This window comes from Alternaria ethzedia (genome assembly GCF_023757985.1).
Source record: "Alternaria ethzedia strain BMP 0044 chromosome Unknown scaffold_7, whole genome shotgun sequence".
Classification (NCBI taxonomy): domain Eukaryota; kingdom Fungi; phylum Ascomycota; class Dothideomycetes; order Pleosporales; family Pleosporaceae; genus Alternaria; species Alternaria ethzedia.
The window spans coordinates 776938-791605 of NW_026056200.1; the positions used below are offsets into that span (position 1 = coordinate 776938).

The 14668-nt window shown below is 52.1% G+C and overlaps 7 protein-coding genes across 7 annotated transcripts; 4 read left to right on the forward strand and 3 right to left on the reverse strand.

The window, feature by feature from the left end:
- Positions 1-235: 235 nt before the first annotated feature.
- On the reverse strand, positions 236-1811 carry J4E87_004076 (uncharacterized protein; the record flags this gene model as incomplete). Its single annotated transcript, XM_049375699.1, has 5 exons — positions 236-631; positions 687-946; positions 1012-1302; positions 1352-1450; positions 1619-1811. 5 exons carry the CDS (start codon positions 1809-1811, stop codon positions 236-238), a joined length of 1239 nt encoding a protein of 412 aa, XP_049234684.1.
- Positions 1812-2128: 317 nt separating this feature from the next.
- J4E87_004077 (uncharacterized protein) lies at positions 2129-2557 on the reverse strand (the record flags this gene model as incomplete). Its single annotated transcript, XM_049375700.1, has 3 exons — positions 2129-2329; positions 2381-2467; positions 2513-2557. 3 exons carry the CDS (start codon positions 2555-2557, stop codon positions 2129-2131), a joined length of 333 nt encoding a protein of 110 aa, XP_049234685.1.
- A 611-nt stretch (positions 2558-3168) lies between these two features.
- Positions 3169-4590, forward strand: J4E87_004078 (uncharacterized protein; the record flags this gene model as incomplete). The annotated part of the gene is made up of 2 exons (XM_049375701.1): positions 3169-3495; positions 3550-4590. 2 exons carry the CDS (start codon positions 3169-3171, stop codon positions 4588-4590), a joined length of 1368 nt encoding a protein of 455 aa, XP_049234686.1.
- Positions 4591-6138: 1548 nt separating this feature from the next.
- J4E87_004079 (uncharacterized protein) lies at positions 6139-7417 on the forward strand (the record flags this gene model as incomplete). The annotated part of the gene is made up of 2 exons (XM_049375702.1): positions 6139-6332; positions 6427-7417. 2 exons carry the CDS (start codon positions 6139-6141, stop codon positions 7415-7417), a joined length of 1185 nt encoding a protein of 394 aa, XP_049234687.1.
- Positions 7418-8351: 934 nt separating this feature from the next.
- J4E87_004080 (uncharacterized protein) lies at positions 8352-9246 on the forward strand (the record flags this gene model as incomplete). Its single annotated transcript, XM_049375703.1, has 3 exons — positions 8352-8358; positions 8528-8734; positions 8792-9246. 3 exons carry the CDS (start codon positions 8352-8354, stop codon positions 9244-9246), a joined length of 669 nt encoding a protein of 222 aa, XP_049234688.1.
- A 1428-nt stretch (positions 9247-10674) lies between these two features.
- On the forward strand, positions 10675-12430 carry J4E87_004081 (uncharacterized protein; the record flags this gene model as incomplete). The annotated part of the gene is made up of 5 exons (XM_049375704.1): positions 10675-10792; positions 10844-11074; positions 11122-11211; positions 11267-12021; positions 12071-12430. 5 exons carry the CDS (start codon positions 10675-10677, stop codon positions 12428-12430), a joined length of 1554 nt encoding a protein of 517 aa, XP_049234689.1.
- Positions 12431-13042: 612 nt separating this feature from the next.
- J4E87_004082 (uncharacterized protein) lies at positions 13043-14313 on the reverse strand (the record flags this gene model as incomplete). Its single annotated transcript, XM_049375705.1, has 4 exons — positions 13043-13494; positions 13548-13730; positions 13791-14226; positions 14287-14313. The coding sequence occupies 4 exons, from the start codon at positions 14311-14313 to the stop codon at positions 13043-13045; spliced, it is 1098 nt and encodes a 365-aa protein (XP_049234690.1).
- Between the last annotated feature and the right edge of the window lie 355 nt (positions 14314-14668).

The following is a 14668-nucleotide window of genomic DNA, read 5'->3' on the forward strand; positions in this document are numbered from 1 at the left end:
GCGGGATCTCGGGAGAGTCTAATCCCCGAATTGCCGGCAAGTAGAAATATACGAAGATACGAAGGTCGTGGCGGATTAAAAAAGTCCGAGAGTTTCCACGAACCGCCTCACTGTGCGACAGTCGCCCTCGCATGCAACCTTATGGTAACTTGGGACTGAGATAGATATGCAACATAGAGTGAATGAAGATGTCGTTTATCATCGTAATTTCATAAGTGCCGTCGATAAGGAAATGTCAATTACCAGGCCCAGTGAAATTCCCAATGAACACAACCAAGATCGCACAGTAGGCTGCAGACGCCGCGAACAGTTCATGCCTTGCCGCCTTGGTCAGCAGACTCATCGCAGCACTGAACAGTAATGTGAATACTATGAGCACACCAACTGCGTTGAATGTATCTCGCTTGTTAATGTCCACTTGACTCTGTGCGGAAGTCTTGCCTGATGGGTCGGTCTCGATATGGGCGGCAGTGTTCGTCAACTGGTACATGGTGATGACTGGTACCACGAGGAGACAGAATATAATGAAGGTGATGAGGATGTTGACCAGTTTGTCGACGCGAGAGCTGCTGTAGTAGGAGATGTCGGAATCGCTGGTCTTCTTTTGCGCTTCTGGGGTTCGGAAGTATTTCTGCCGAATGTGTAAGTGATTTGACTCTTCAAGTTGGAAGATCGAGTTCATGTACCTGTAGCGGGGGGTTCTCTGTGTTGAAGACTTTCTGAAGGAAGCGGTCTGTTTGCCCTATCATCGTCTCTACGCCACCATCGAAACTCGCCCACTCACGACCATTATGGATGGTGACTATGTCTTCTTTTGTGCGAATAGAGTCAAGTACATCATCCATGAGCGGCTTCTTCTTGAAGCAGTAGCGTCGCACACTGCGGTAGTTGCGATCTGAGGGCCTTTGGAAAGACTGGAGTTCTCTTGCCTTTATGAGCACCTCATCTGTGCGTCAATTAGCTAATGACTCACGACTAGGACTCTCCTAATTACTGCTGACGTATACATACCGTATTCGATCAATTTAGCTTTGATCTCGCGAAGTATGACTCGACGGCTGCGATCAGCTCCTTCGCCGGTAGGCTGCTGTATGTCGTAGTCCCTGGACTTCAGACGACGAGGATCCACTTCATCATCCACTTCATCAATGTCATCAAGTTCTCTTTCCAAACAGGTGATCTCATCCTGCAGATCGAGCAGCACACGTGAATGCAGGTAGCTGAAACTGCGATACAACGCAAAATTTGTGTCGCTAGCTTGAAATGCTGCAAGCCTTGGGAAGCCGTTAGGCGTATCTTCCACTACGTTATATCAGTGACAAGCCATATGAAGACTCTTGAAAATACTCACGTGTCCGTGTGTTGGTCTCAGTCACGAAGAGAGGTTCTGGCTCGGAGCGAAATGAACCTGTCATGCGATGTAAAACCCCAGGCCGCTTCTTGTCATTCGCTGAAGAAATGTCAGTTTTGCTCATATGGATGCCAATCATAGCCCTAGATTGTAATCACGTCGTGCATACGAGCTGGCTGACCGGTGTGAGCCATTGCGCTTCAGCTGATGCCGAGCATCGACCATGTTTGGCGCTGGGGGCCAAAATAGTGGCATGGAGTGACCTACAAGGCTGTGCACTCTCAATGTCAACGTCGACATCACCTGAGGTCGTTGGCATTGGGGCCGAGGTAGTAGGATGGCAGTCACTATTCTCGTCCGCTACTTCGATGTAGGCGTCACCTCTTAGGGTTGTGTCGGTACCCGTTGGAGATACTGGCGATTGAGGTGTCTTCTCATCGGTAAACGTATCCCCGGTCATGGTACGAAGAGGGGTCATGGCGAGGCAAGAGACAAGCGAGACAAGCGTGACAGCGACGAACGAACGGACGGAGAGAAGGCGAGCAAGATATTTCGCACAATCGAATATCACTCAAGCGAGCATTAAAAGTGAGTTGTGGCTAATAGATTGTGGCAACAGAAGGGTGTAAGTAGTATTGAGCAGCGGGAACAAGAAAGATGATGGTCGCATGTGTAAGACTCAGCCCCAACGCCTCACTCACAATTGGCTGCGCGCGTCACAATTTCAGCTGCCTGGTGGCATTCCGGTGAGCTCAGCCTCAGGCAATGTAGCACTGTTCAGGCGCCGGCCCTGAGGTCCCTTTCGCGTGTCCAGCTGCCATCGACCTTTTGTGTGTAAAAGTCCTCAAGCTGATACTCGATCCAGCCATGAGGGCTGCTTCTGCGCGCGTAGATCGTATAGGCAGATCTGGTTTGAGCACCACCGGGTGCTGATGCCCTCTTGCGCACCCTGTCGCCCTTGTTGAAGCGCGCATCCGCCTGGCTCTTTGTTAGAGAAGGGTGCTGTGTTCATAAAAAGAACGGACATACTAGATCCGCGTTTGTGATGGGTGCAACCCCGGACTTGGTCAGAGGAGTTGGGTTTTCGGGTGTAGAGTCCAAATTTTGATCCTGTGCCTGCGTATCAGCCCTGCGTCGCTGAAATAACGGGGCGCGACTCACCTCCACAGCCTGAACAGGCTGATGTTCGAGCATTTCGGTTGCCATGATTACTGGAAGTCTGTGAAGCGAGGTAGAATAGCCTTGTAGGTGATGCCCTTGGGGAAGGAGCAGGCTGTCTTCTGTTATAGAGAGGGCTATTGCTGGCCTCCGTGACCATGTACTTGCAGCAGCCCCAGGCAACACAGGTTCGTGACCGGTATTGATGATAGTCGGGACCCTTTGGGTTTGCACAGCCGCAGCTTGGAATGTTTGCTTAGGTGCATGCAGCGATGCGGCACCCATGCGCCATGGCCCCCTCTACAGGTGTCCTGCCGCTGAGCAAGCCGTCATCGTGAACGGCCATTTACCGAAAGAGGCTATGGCACGGGACGGAACGCTCAGTTCTTAGTAAGACGAGCGTTGGGGGTGCATGGTGGAGGCACTGCCTTTGGCCCCCAATGATGGTGGTGTGATTGCGCGATGCGCTAATTGGCCAAGACCAGCTGCATCTGCTATCTCCGCACTCTTCAAGCCGTGGTGCATGCACCCAATATGGGGGCTGAAGGTTACTCCAAGGCTACGAACTCCATCCTTCAAAATGGCGGGCACCTGCGAACTCTCTCAGCCTCGTACCTTGGAGGCTTTTCCATCAAATGGCTCCTATTCCAGACTCCACGATGCGCGTCGCGAACGCAGCAACGACGACCGAGATAGCCCCTCCTCGCAACGCAAACCCCCTCCCCGACAAAGTCATCAATGCCGACATACGCATACGCTCGATTGAAGACGAGCTTCAGCGCAGCGGACAGACTCCCCCAACCCAGGAGACTCTCGTAGAGAGCACGCCCACCAAGGAACATGGCGACGCGAGTACAGAGTCGCAGAAGAACTGGTGGGCCGAGGCCATTGCCGAGAACATGGATCTGGCAGATGGCTACACCAAAGTCGCAGTGCTGTTGATCAAGTGGGAGGACGGTCTCGACGAGCTCATGACTGGTGACGAGGTATGCTGAGGGGAGACGCGTTGTATCTGAACTGACTGACTGACAATATCAAAGGCCAGAGAACTCGCAACCCTCTTCAGCGAACGCTTTCACTACCAAACCAAGACGGTCGAATTGAATGTACGAGAGAAGCCACAGCACCAGCTCAACAAGCACGTCAGCCAATTCATCTGCGAGCATGATGGAACACAAAGTCTGCTCATTGTCTACTATACTGGGCACGGCGTGTATCAAAAGTCTACCAAAACCTTGCAGCTCACCGTCACTCAAAACCCCGACGAAGAAAAAGGCCTGAGCAAGATAGGCCATGCGAGTTGGAACATGGCAGAGGAGCAGCTCCGTCAGCCAATCGTTGAGGCCGACGTACTGACTATATTGGACACTTGCTACTCTAGCAATCTTGTGAAGTCCAGCCGGCAGGAAGAGAAGAAGTTCGAGCTACTTAGCGCCTGTTACATCGACGAGACGACTGCCGCCCCCGGCCCCAATTCGTATACCCGTGCTTTCATCGACGCTGCCACACATTTCCTCGACAAAGATCCCAAGCGTCCAATATCTACCTTCAGCCTAACACAGCGTATCAATGAAGATAAGAGGCGTATCGATACTCCCTCACATCTCTGGGGCCGTAGCCGCATCCCTCAGCCCAATCAAGAGCACATCTTCTTGACACCCCTCAGTCCTGCCAAAGTCGATGCTTTACACCAATACCGCCCAAGAGCCAATGGGTACTTGACGTTACGATTCGGTCTGCGCGACGCCTCGCTGAATCAAGCACAAATCGATTACATGGCCAAGCTCCTCACAAAGGCATGGAACAACAAGGATTCGATTGGCTTGAGGAGGATCGACTGCATAGAAATGAAGCCTGCTCCGCCACTGTCGCACTTCGAGCGCGTGACATCCGTCCTGCGTGTCAAAGCGCAGTGGAAGAGGGTCATTGCTAGGAACAAGGAGAGAAAGCAGTCGCAGAACGGCGGTGATGCGAACGGGTCGGTGAAGCGCGTATGCGAGGACACAAACGAACTGCCAGATGCCAAGAGGCAGCACTTGGGACCAATACCCCCGCCATCCCCGGCAGTATCGGATGCCTAAGGCGGTGTTTCACCCATTCATTTTCGTTTCCATCATCGCTACTCCTTTGTCTTCAGTCATGTTTAGATCTCGGATACCCCACTGGTGCTTCTTGCAAGAACTACTTTCTATTATCATAAATCAGTCATTATATATCTAATGTATTCGCAACTATGATTGCACTTGATTCGTTGCGGCCAGGCATTTCCATCGGCTTCTACTCGGAGGTTGCCCAAACAGGTGGCGCCACTTCTTGGTCTCACCACCAACATCACGTTCACAAAGATACAGCAGGGTAATGCTAGACACGTAGCACACTATACATAAATGCCTCGAAAATTCCATCTCTCCGGCTGCTGCGTGATACCCTGGTCAACACGTTGCGCTGATCGTTTGCAATGTGGTATAAAGTCGAAGCTTCCGCACGAGGATACGCTCACATATCATCAACATCCAAACCACCACTTCAGCCTATAAATCGCCATCGCAGCCTAAGCCTCATCGGCGTTAGCCGTCAACCAATCTAGTCATCAACATCCTACCACCCAATGGCTGCACCCAGCACAACCGCCGCTACCATGCTGACACCAGACCGACAAAACCTCACCATCGGTCATTGTCGCGCACAACGACAGGCACTCTATTCCCACACCGATCTTGGCACACCCACGCTGCTACAGAAGAGGCCGAAACCCATCATCTTTACCCCACGGGTAAGTGAGGATGAGTGGACGGAAAGTCAAGAAGAACTCGAGCGCTGGGGTATGGGAGCCACCAATACGACGAAGCCATGGTCTAGTCAAGTCACAGCACCAAGCCGTTCGCAAGGGCGGGGTTTGGAGTACGGGGAAGTAATGGGATTCTGTTAGTCAAGAGGAGGAAAAGAAGAGATAAATGAGGAATGTTGTTAAGATTTCATCATGGCAATCGATTGTTTCTACTATCTCTCTATATCAGCTTCTCTCCTACTACTCTTGCTGACTAGTACTTCGCTTCTGCTTCGCGCACTGCACCTGTTACACTTCCCTCCAGCGCGCATACCCTTAGCGCGCTCACTTTTTGACATCGCAATCTATTAATCTAACTATCTCGCGATGCTGGCCTCTCTTCTACTACTCTTACCAACTAGTATGTCGCTCCTGCTTCGCGCACTACAATGGCTACAACCAAATTCAGCGCGCTTGCCCCCAGCGCGCTCGCTCCTCCCCAGGAAGACGTCTCACATCCGCCGCCTAACCACTTCAAGTTCGCTCCTTCAACGATTGCTAGGCAGCCCTGGAGTTGAGCATGCTATATCGTCAACACCGTTCGTCCGTCCCTATCTCTGTCGAACGTCCTCGCACCGCTACATTTCCCTGCTTTACCACCCCTCACTGGTAGCATCAGCTCGGTGTTGCTGTGTACTATCAACGCTCAGGGTGCCAAACGTTCATGCGCCGCTACATTTCCCTGCTTTAACCCCTCACTTGCAGCGTCACCTCAGTGTGGCTGCGTACTGTCAACACTCAGATTGCCAAAGGTCCACGCGCCGCTGCACCCCCCTGCTTTGCCAGGTTAAGGGTGTCTACTATGGGCAAAAGAAAGATCCAACATGACCCATACAAACAAAAGAGTCTAGACAACTACGTCTCGCGCAACACCCGGCCCAGTCTTAGCAAGACTACACCAAAGAGCAAGGAAGCCGCCCCCGCCCAACCACCCAAGCCCATCAAGACTCAGCGGAAACGGCGACGAGAAGACGATGATGACACGGATGCGGCGCGGTCCCCCGCACAGGACACCAGGCTTACGAGAAGCGCCAAAAAAGCGACTACATGCAGGGTCAACCAGTCGACACGCAGATGAAGATGATGCTAGCCTGCACGAGTCCTACATAGCAGGAGCAACAGACGATGACACAGGTAGTGTTTTTGAGTCAGAGAACTACAGCGATCCCGAGGGCGACGAAGAGGATATGTTCCTGAGTTCAGACGACAACGAGGATGAGGCCAGCCAACCTGGGGACGAGGCCGACCAGCCCGATGAAGACAACGAGGACGAGGCCGACCAGTCAGACAACGAGGAAGAGGCCGAACAGCCCGACGAAGACAACGAGGACGAGGCCAACCGGTTCGAATACGATGCCGACCAGTCTGACGAGGCCAGCCAGTCTGACGATGCCGACCAGACCGACGACGATGCCGATATCCACCATGCGGACGATGATGACATGAAGGAGACACAGTACTCCCTCGAGATACCGCCACGCGACCAAGACCTCTTTAATGTTGATGTTACCGCCGCTGAGGTTACATCCATGGTGGAAAAAGTCTTACCTGCGCTGTCATCAAGAAAGATGAAGAACTTCTACAGAACTATCGCAGGCCATCTTGAGAAGTCCCCTCCATTTAGGATCCCGGCGCGCTCTCGACACCCCACTACCTGGTCGTTAGTTAACCCTGACTTCGATTTACTATGGAAGCACTCAGCCGACGGCGAGCGGGCTCTAGACCTCGGCGACCCAGATCTGTTACCAAGATGGCTTAACAAGTCAGAAGACGGTCTTGTAAAGCCAATTGGCTCGTTCACCGACACACTACTACTGATATCCAGCTACCCGACAGCATCAGAGGAAGGGAGTGTGCATAACCGCTATGGCACTGTGGATGATATGAGCAATGTTTGTATGTGGATGCTCTATGCAAAATTCGGATTCCACGTGGCCGACATACGATCGCATGGGGTAATGCATGTCGACATCATGGCTCGACGCCTCGACCAGAATCTGATACCAGGATCTGATGGAGACAAGCTCTTTCAAATCACACTCATTAAACCACTTCAGCACAGTGTCGTAGGCTGGTATTAATAAAGTACAATAAAGTATTCAAAACTATCTAGGTAGAGCGGGATGTGTGTAGCTACTATGCTAACTAGATGAGATTCAGGCATGCTCACAACAAGTAGGGCTAGCGTGTGATCATCTAGACAATCGGATAACTTTCAGATCTAAAATTCTGTAGTCCCCGCCTCATGCCACTGAATGAGAGGATCCTGGGGAAGATAGCTAACCCCCAATGATCCGGATAAAGGTTCTATTATAACTACTCTATGCCACTTATTAAAAGTATCCTAGAGAAGATACCTAACCCCTGATGCGCTGGATTAGAGTTATGTCGCGACTGTCTTATCCCACTTACTAAGAAGACGCGGGGAGGATACTTGGCTATTGATAATGCGCTGGGTGTGGGTTCTTTCGTGACTGCCTCATGCCACTCACCCAGGAGACGCGGGGAAGATGGTTGGCCATGATGCGCTGGATGTGGGTCCTCTCGCAACTGCCTCATACCTCTCGCGACTGCCTCATTCTACTCGCTTCTGGCACACCGCACTCGGGGTATCTAATATTCAAATCTCCCGTACTTTACGCGTTTTCAATCTGTCCTTTACGTTTTCAATCTGTCCCCTACGTGTGCCAGTAAACGCATTGCATTCCCCAAGACCTCGATTACCATGCCGCCACCGCGCTCATCCAACAAAGAAAACTCCCCACCTGCGAAGAGACCCAAGAAGACAGTACTGTCGGCAGCAGCCTCAAGAGCTCGCAACGCGCCTTTGACTGGAGCACTGTCGGAATTACCGTCCCAACTACCTGAACCGCCACCAGGACACCAGACAGCGCGGACTCGATCATCAACAACGAAAGCAAAACGACCCCCTGCGTTTACGGTATTCACCGACAACACCGGAGCGACAGAGCAAATACTAGACGACGCGGATCCCACAACTAGCATCATTGACGAATGCACAGTACCTGACATCGTTGACCGATGCTCCCTAACAGATAACGACCTGTTCAGTGAGCTAACCGCCGACGAAATCCGCAATTTGGTAGAACGATTGCTGCCAGACCTTCAAGAATAGGGTAAGCTCTACTCTACTTACAGCACGTAAGGCGCATGCGTACTAACTTTACCAGGAGTTCAAGAGTTCCTTGCGACCGTCTATGACCACGCATGCACATCGCCGCCTTTCGTTATACCCCGCCGAGAGCGAGATCCGTCCACCTGGCCGCTTACGTATCCGGACATGGACTTCGCATGGGGACAGGCAGTGGAAGGCGAACATGCTATTGAGCTCCCGGACACAATGGACAATTGGATTGACATGAGCGAGAGCAATTTGGGTAAGTTGTCAATGTGAAGTACGTTGGATAGCCTCCAAGCTAATTACGCTCACGCAGTTAAACCTACTGGAAGCCTCCGCGATACCCTTCTCATTGTCAGCTCATACCCCACTGCCAAGGAGGATAGCACAGTTCGTCGATCGTATGGTACCACCCTAGACATTTCAAACGAGTCCATGTTTATGCTCTACGCCAAGCTTGGCCACAACGTATCCTCGATCAGAAACCACGGCGCCCTCCACTTGGACGTGTTCCCCAGGCGAGTTGACCGCAACATTGCACTCGGTCTCGGGAATATCGTCGACCAGGTTCCGACCAATCTCGGCATGTATTGGAGACTCGTGGTTCGTCAGCTCATTGAGCCATCGCATTCCAAACTGGCTCTCCTCGTCGGGTCCGCAGGTGTTGCCACGTACGTCGACTATCTCAAACAAAACAACATCCGCTATCAAATATTTGGCTATCGAACAAAAGCGTGCAAGGCTACTAGAAAGAGAATCATCATGGAGTAGAACAGGTTGCAGATGGAGAGAGAAGCGCAAAAGAAGAGTGAAGGTGAGGCTCCAAAACGGCGAAAGCATGGCAGAATGCCGAAGAGCCTACAGTAAGCTACATACGTTGTACCTAGGACTGCGACGAGTATCTATTCCCAAGTGCCTCTACTATCAACCAAGGTTGTTTGATCCATAAGGTGTGTCACGCGGCAGCATTTAGAGAGAGGTAAAGAGGTAGCAGAAAATCCGGCTGCGGTCTGTTGATACAGCTGTCTGGCGCCTACGTATTCTTGTAGCATAGCACATTGGCTGTATTTTGGCACGTGTATTCTGCAAACTACAATTTCGGCGCCCTCACTTGAAGCACTTCATCAGAACAATCGCCATTTCGTGTTGCTGCACTTTGTGATTCGGTGTTCTCTTATGTCGCGGAAAACGTAGAGCAGGGTCTAGAGAGACGCGTCGAAGTGTTCAGACGGCAGCTTGTTGGTAAGGGTTTCTCCCACGTGTTGCACTTACCAGTCACATTTCTCTTCATATAACAGTGCAGTCGTGTTACGCGCATACAACCTTGAGCGGGATCTTCTTTCTTTTCCATAGAGCTCAATACAACTTCGCATACCTGGGCAACAGTTCCCTGATCGCGCTCTGTTGCTCTGCTCTGCATCAACATCTCAACGTAATACGTAGGTACCTTTGAGATGAAGTAATTATCAGCCAGTTCGTGTCATTTTGGAGCGCAATAGGTAGGTATAGTGAAACTCATTTGCGTGTAGAATCGAAATGTGTCTGACCTGCGCGAGCAGCCGCATCCCGCTGAAGCTCCCTAAGTTCGCCAACGAGAATATAGACAACGTTCCTTCCCCGCCCAAGTTTGTCGCTCCCGTGCGCCCTCTTACACCCCCACTCCCGCTATCGCGACCCTCTCTGCCCTTCACACCTCCTCCGCCTTCGCCTCCACTTTCGCTGTCATCAACCTTGACTAAGCTTTTCCTTGTTCTACAAGTTGAAGATGCAGACCCCAAAGAGCAAGGGAAAGGCGCTGAAGCGGAGGGAATAACGAAGAAGGGAGGAGTGAGTAAGTTTTGAAATCGCGTGATATACTGTAGAGGGTAGGCCTGTAATCACAATCGAAGGATACACGGATTGAATACAAGAAGTGGGACTTGGGAGGATTACATCAAAGTTGCAGTGTGATGGTGATGTCTTCTCATCGGGCTCGGCACGATGCGTGGGCGGGAGATCCGCTAGCGGCGCACTGCTGATTGGTTTCATGCAGGTCCGCTTCAACCCCAGAAATAACTCCCCAAGCCGCGCATCGTGAGCGCCGCTGCCACCAAAGTGTTGCGCCCGTGCTGCTGGCGAGCGCTTCCGATAACCTTCTAATCCTGCACTATGTAGAGCGCGAGCACGTCTATTATACCAAGGCTCGAAACCTCCGGCACCATGGACACGATCGCAGTGGCCCCCAAGGCGTCGGCGCTGGCGTCGCCCAAGATTGTTAAGAATGCAAAGGGCAACATTGTGCCGAGCAGCCAGATGGCGCATATCGCGTATGGATGCGGTAAGCGCTCTGCCATTCAGACTGTCAGAGGAGGCTGCTAACACATGGCAGAGCACATGGGCGAGATGTTTGAGAAGGCGCGCAAGCAGACGCTCCAGCACTACCGAGCCATCCTCCAGAATATCCACGAGAAACCGAGTATAATAGCCCAGACGTACACTGCGCCGGCGGATGCGCGCAATGTAGTGTCGCTGAGGCCGCTGTACCTGTGCCTGCAGTGCCCGAGCATCATGACCGAGGTGGATCGCGATTTGCACTTCGAGACCAAGTCGCACTGTTTCTGTGGGTTAGACAATGCCATAGGAATACAAAGGGCTAACAGGAAGCAGCTGTGGAGTCACGAGACGGCAACATATACTGTGGCAATTGCCAGGACTTCATCTACGACGAGACGTTGGACGTGCTGAGAGTACAGAAGGGTGTGTGGCGACATGCTCATGCTTGAAGGAATCAGATTGGCTGACTACAATACAGGCAAGAAGCGAAAGTACGAAGATAATACCACGACCGAAGACCACAAGCTCGTAATCAGCAACTCGACCTTCCTCCCCTGCCGCGCGATAGGCCTGCGCGGGCTCTATAACATGGGCCAGACATGCTTCATGAGCGTCATCCTACAAACCCTCGTCCACAATCCATTCATACGGAACTTCTATCTTTCCGAAGGTCATAAGCAGACAGAGTGCGAGAGGGACTCATGTGTGAGTTGTGCGCTGGACGAGATGTTTGTCGAATTCCACTCAGCCGAGAAGACGGAGGGCTTTGGTGCTGTCAGCATGCTCATGGGCAGTTGGCTGGCGGGGGAAGCTCTCGCAGGGTACCAACAACAAGATGCGCACGAGTACATGCAGTTCATACTCAACACGCTGCACCAGGCGAACGGCGGATCGACAGACGACTCGGAGGATTGCAAGTGCGTGGTACATCAGGCCTTCTGCGGGAAGCTCTCAAGTACGGTGACATGCGACAATTGCCGTAATGTGACGACGGCGCAAGATCCGTACATGGACCTTAGTTTGGACGTACGGATACAAGGCAAGAAACGGAAGATCAAGGAGGAAAAGGGTGAAGAGACACCTCTGGATTTGAGGGACTGTCTCGAACGCTTCACGGTAAAAGAGAAGCTGGGCTCAGCAGAGTACACATGTCGGAACTGCGACAGTCCGCAGAATGCGACCAAGCAGCTGAGCATCAAGCGGTTACCACCGGTTCTCTCCATTCACCTCAAGGTAAGTACCAAGAGCCGTCCGCGGCATCCCTATACTGACAATTACTCAGCGCTTCGAGCACACAAAATCCACGTCCTCCAAGATCGAAACCCCCGTTCGCTTCCCAGTCAAACTAGACATATATCCCTACACGACCGCGCACAAAGCCGCCATGCGCGCCGTGAAGACCTCCGGCGCACCGCTCTCGAACCACAACGTCAACAGCCCGGCGAACGCCCTCGTATACGAACTGAGCAGTGTCATCGTACACAAAGGCAAAATCGACTCTGGACACTACGTCAGTTACAGCAGGGAGGGTAACGACTGGTTCATGTTTGACGACAGCAAGGTAGTGCTGGTCAGTGAGGCAGAGGTCCTTGCTGCAGAGGCCTATTTGCTATTCTACATGGTTGGCGGACTAGAGGTATAAGAGCCTCCTTGGAGGAAGGTGGAGTTCCGGCAGTTTGGTGTACAGTATCTCTGCTCGGGCATGTTACAGGCCCAAGAGCTGCATGATTGGCGTTTAGAGGGCACCCGGCGTTTGTGAGGGCAGTTGAGAAGCCCTCTTTATCTTAGGATTATCTGGCATACGGGCTTGAACATTGTCACTTTCTCAATACATTACAAGTTTTCTTCCACAAACTTCCACCAGCCTCACTACACAGTAGATCATCCTGACTTTCTTCGAACGCATTGGTGTTCATCATCACCCTTCCCAATCAGGCCGTCCGTCCGATTCATGCTATCACAACCTCTCCACCCGGGAAACTTTGCCGCGGCCAATACCGCCGCACACACACAAACGCGCCGTTTCAACGCACACTTCGTAGGGCAAAAAGCGATCTGAGCAGCACCTATTTTCACCGCAAGCAGGCACAGCCGGTGGCTTTACACCGCTCATCACAGCCTCTTGCAGCAGCCACCCCACTCATGCAATATATCTGCCATCGTTCAATGATTCAGTACTTCGTTGACTACGTATATTAAGGCATCGCTGCCTCGCAGAATGACCATTCGACTTTATTATTTTTTACTTCATCTACTAATTGAACGGCGATTTCGCCTTTGTCGAACTCGAGGAAATATTGCTCCTTGAGCTGGAATCCTCAAACATGGTTTCGATCTGGGTATTAACCGTTATCCCCTTGCCGCTCACAAACTGCTCGACGCCGCCTACTTGATCCGATGGCGGATCGGTGAAGAGCGAGTCTTCTGATCCGTTCGCTCGATTTCGGGTGTCGTGCGTGGAGTGCAGACCGCCGGATATCTGATTCGAAGCCGTTAGACGGTTTCCGCTTGCTTTTCTCCGCGCGGACGAGAGTTCGTAGTGGCGGCCGTAGCTGTTGGCAGAGTCTTTTGTGGTGTTGTTTGTGCCGAGGATCATGGAGCGGAGGGCGGGGAGACAGGTGGCGATTATGGCGATGGCGGTTTCGATCATGGAGACGGTGCATGTTAGCATCGTTTCGTTCCTGTGCGAGTAGTAGGCTCGGACAACTGGCAAAATGTTAGTCTGATTTCAGTTCATCTTGAATCTGATGGGAACATACTGCTGGCAATAACGACGAAGAACCCCAAGGCGAAGATTCCGGCTACACCGATCTTTTGTTTCAGCTTCATCTGAAGCCTGGAAACCATGGTGATGGGCAGGCAGATGATGAACACGTCGGTTGCGATGTTGAAGCAAATGGTGATCCAGTAGTTGATCTCGGCGGCTTTGGGACTGCATTGATCTGCGCATGGTCAGTCTCCACCGTTCGCATGCATGTGGGTCAGGGTTTGCTTTTGCTCACAGGCTGGGTTATTCGACCATCGCTTGTCGTGGGGGAAGCACTGAAAGATGATGTCGAAAAAGATGACGAGGTAGGTGACAGCTAATCCGGCAAGCGTGAAGTTATACACAAGGACCAGACGCGAGCCGGGAGCAGCCAGGCTCTTGTAGAAGAAGACCAGGGCGAACTTGATGGCCCAGAGTGAGGAAACGTAGAGCGTCGATCCGGGGATGATCATCTGCATTATGCCCTTGAAGTTTTCCGGGGTAATTGACGCCATGTCGCCCAGCCCTAGGTTCCACATGTGCTGCTGGATGATGAGGTCCCCGATCAGACATGTCAGAGAGAGTAGGATCAGATAGTCGTCAATTCCGAGGTTGCCCAGTCTCGACCATCGCGCATACATGCGTAGCGCGACAAAAGGCACCGTGGCTACGGTACAGATATACCATGATACCTGTCAACTGAATCAGCACTGCATACAATATACGAAGCATGCAGGAAGAGGAGGACTTACCACCTGCCCGAGCTCACTGTCCACCATGTTGCTTTGCCTGTGTGGCCGTCACCGAGAGAAAGGCCGTGAGGAGTTCGAGCCTGCTCGCTCCACTCTAGTTGGAGATCCAAGAACAGTGTGTGGAGAGTGTGACGAGGGTGAGTAGAACGTCGATTGACAGCGGGGCTGCCGCAACAAGTACCATTTTTCTCTACTCCACGGGCAAACGACCCCCTAAAGTAACTTTACAGGATGTTGCGGGTTGTGCAACTAGTATGCCGTCCCGTAGCGTTGTGGCATGATAGCATCAGGGGACCTCCCAAAGCCCAACCAACCGTAAGCTGGCAAGCATCTGAGAGGTCTCGGCCGCTAGAGTCGGTAGCCAAAATTGAGCTGCGAAACC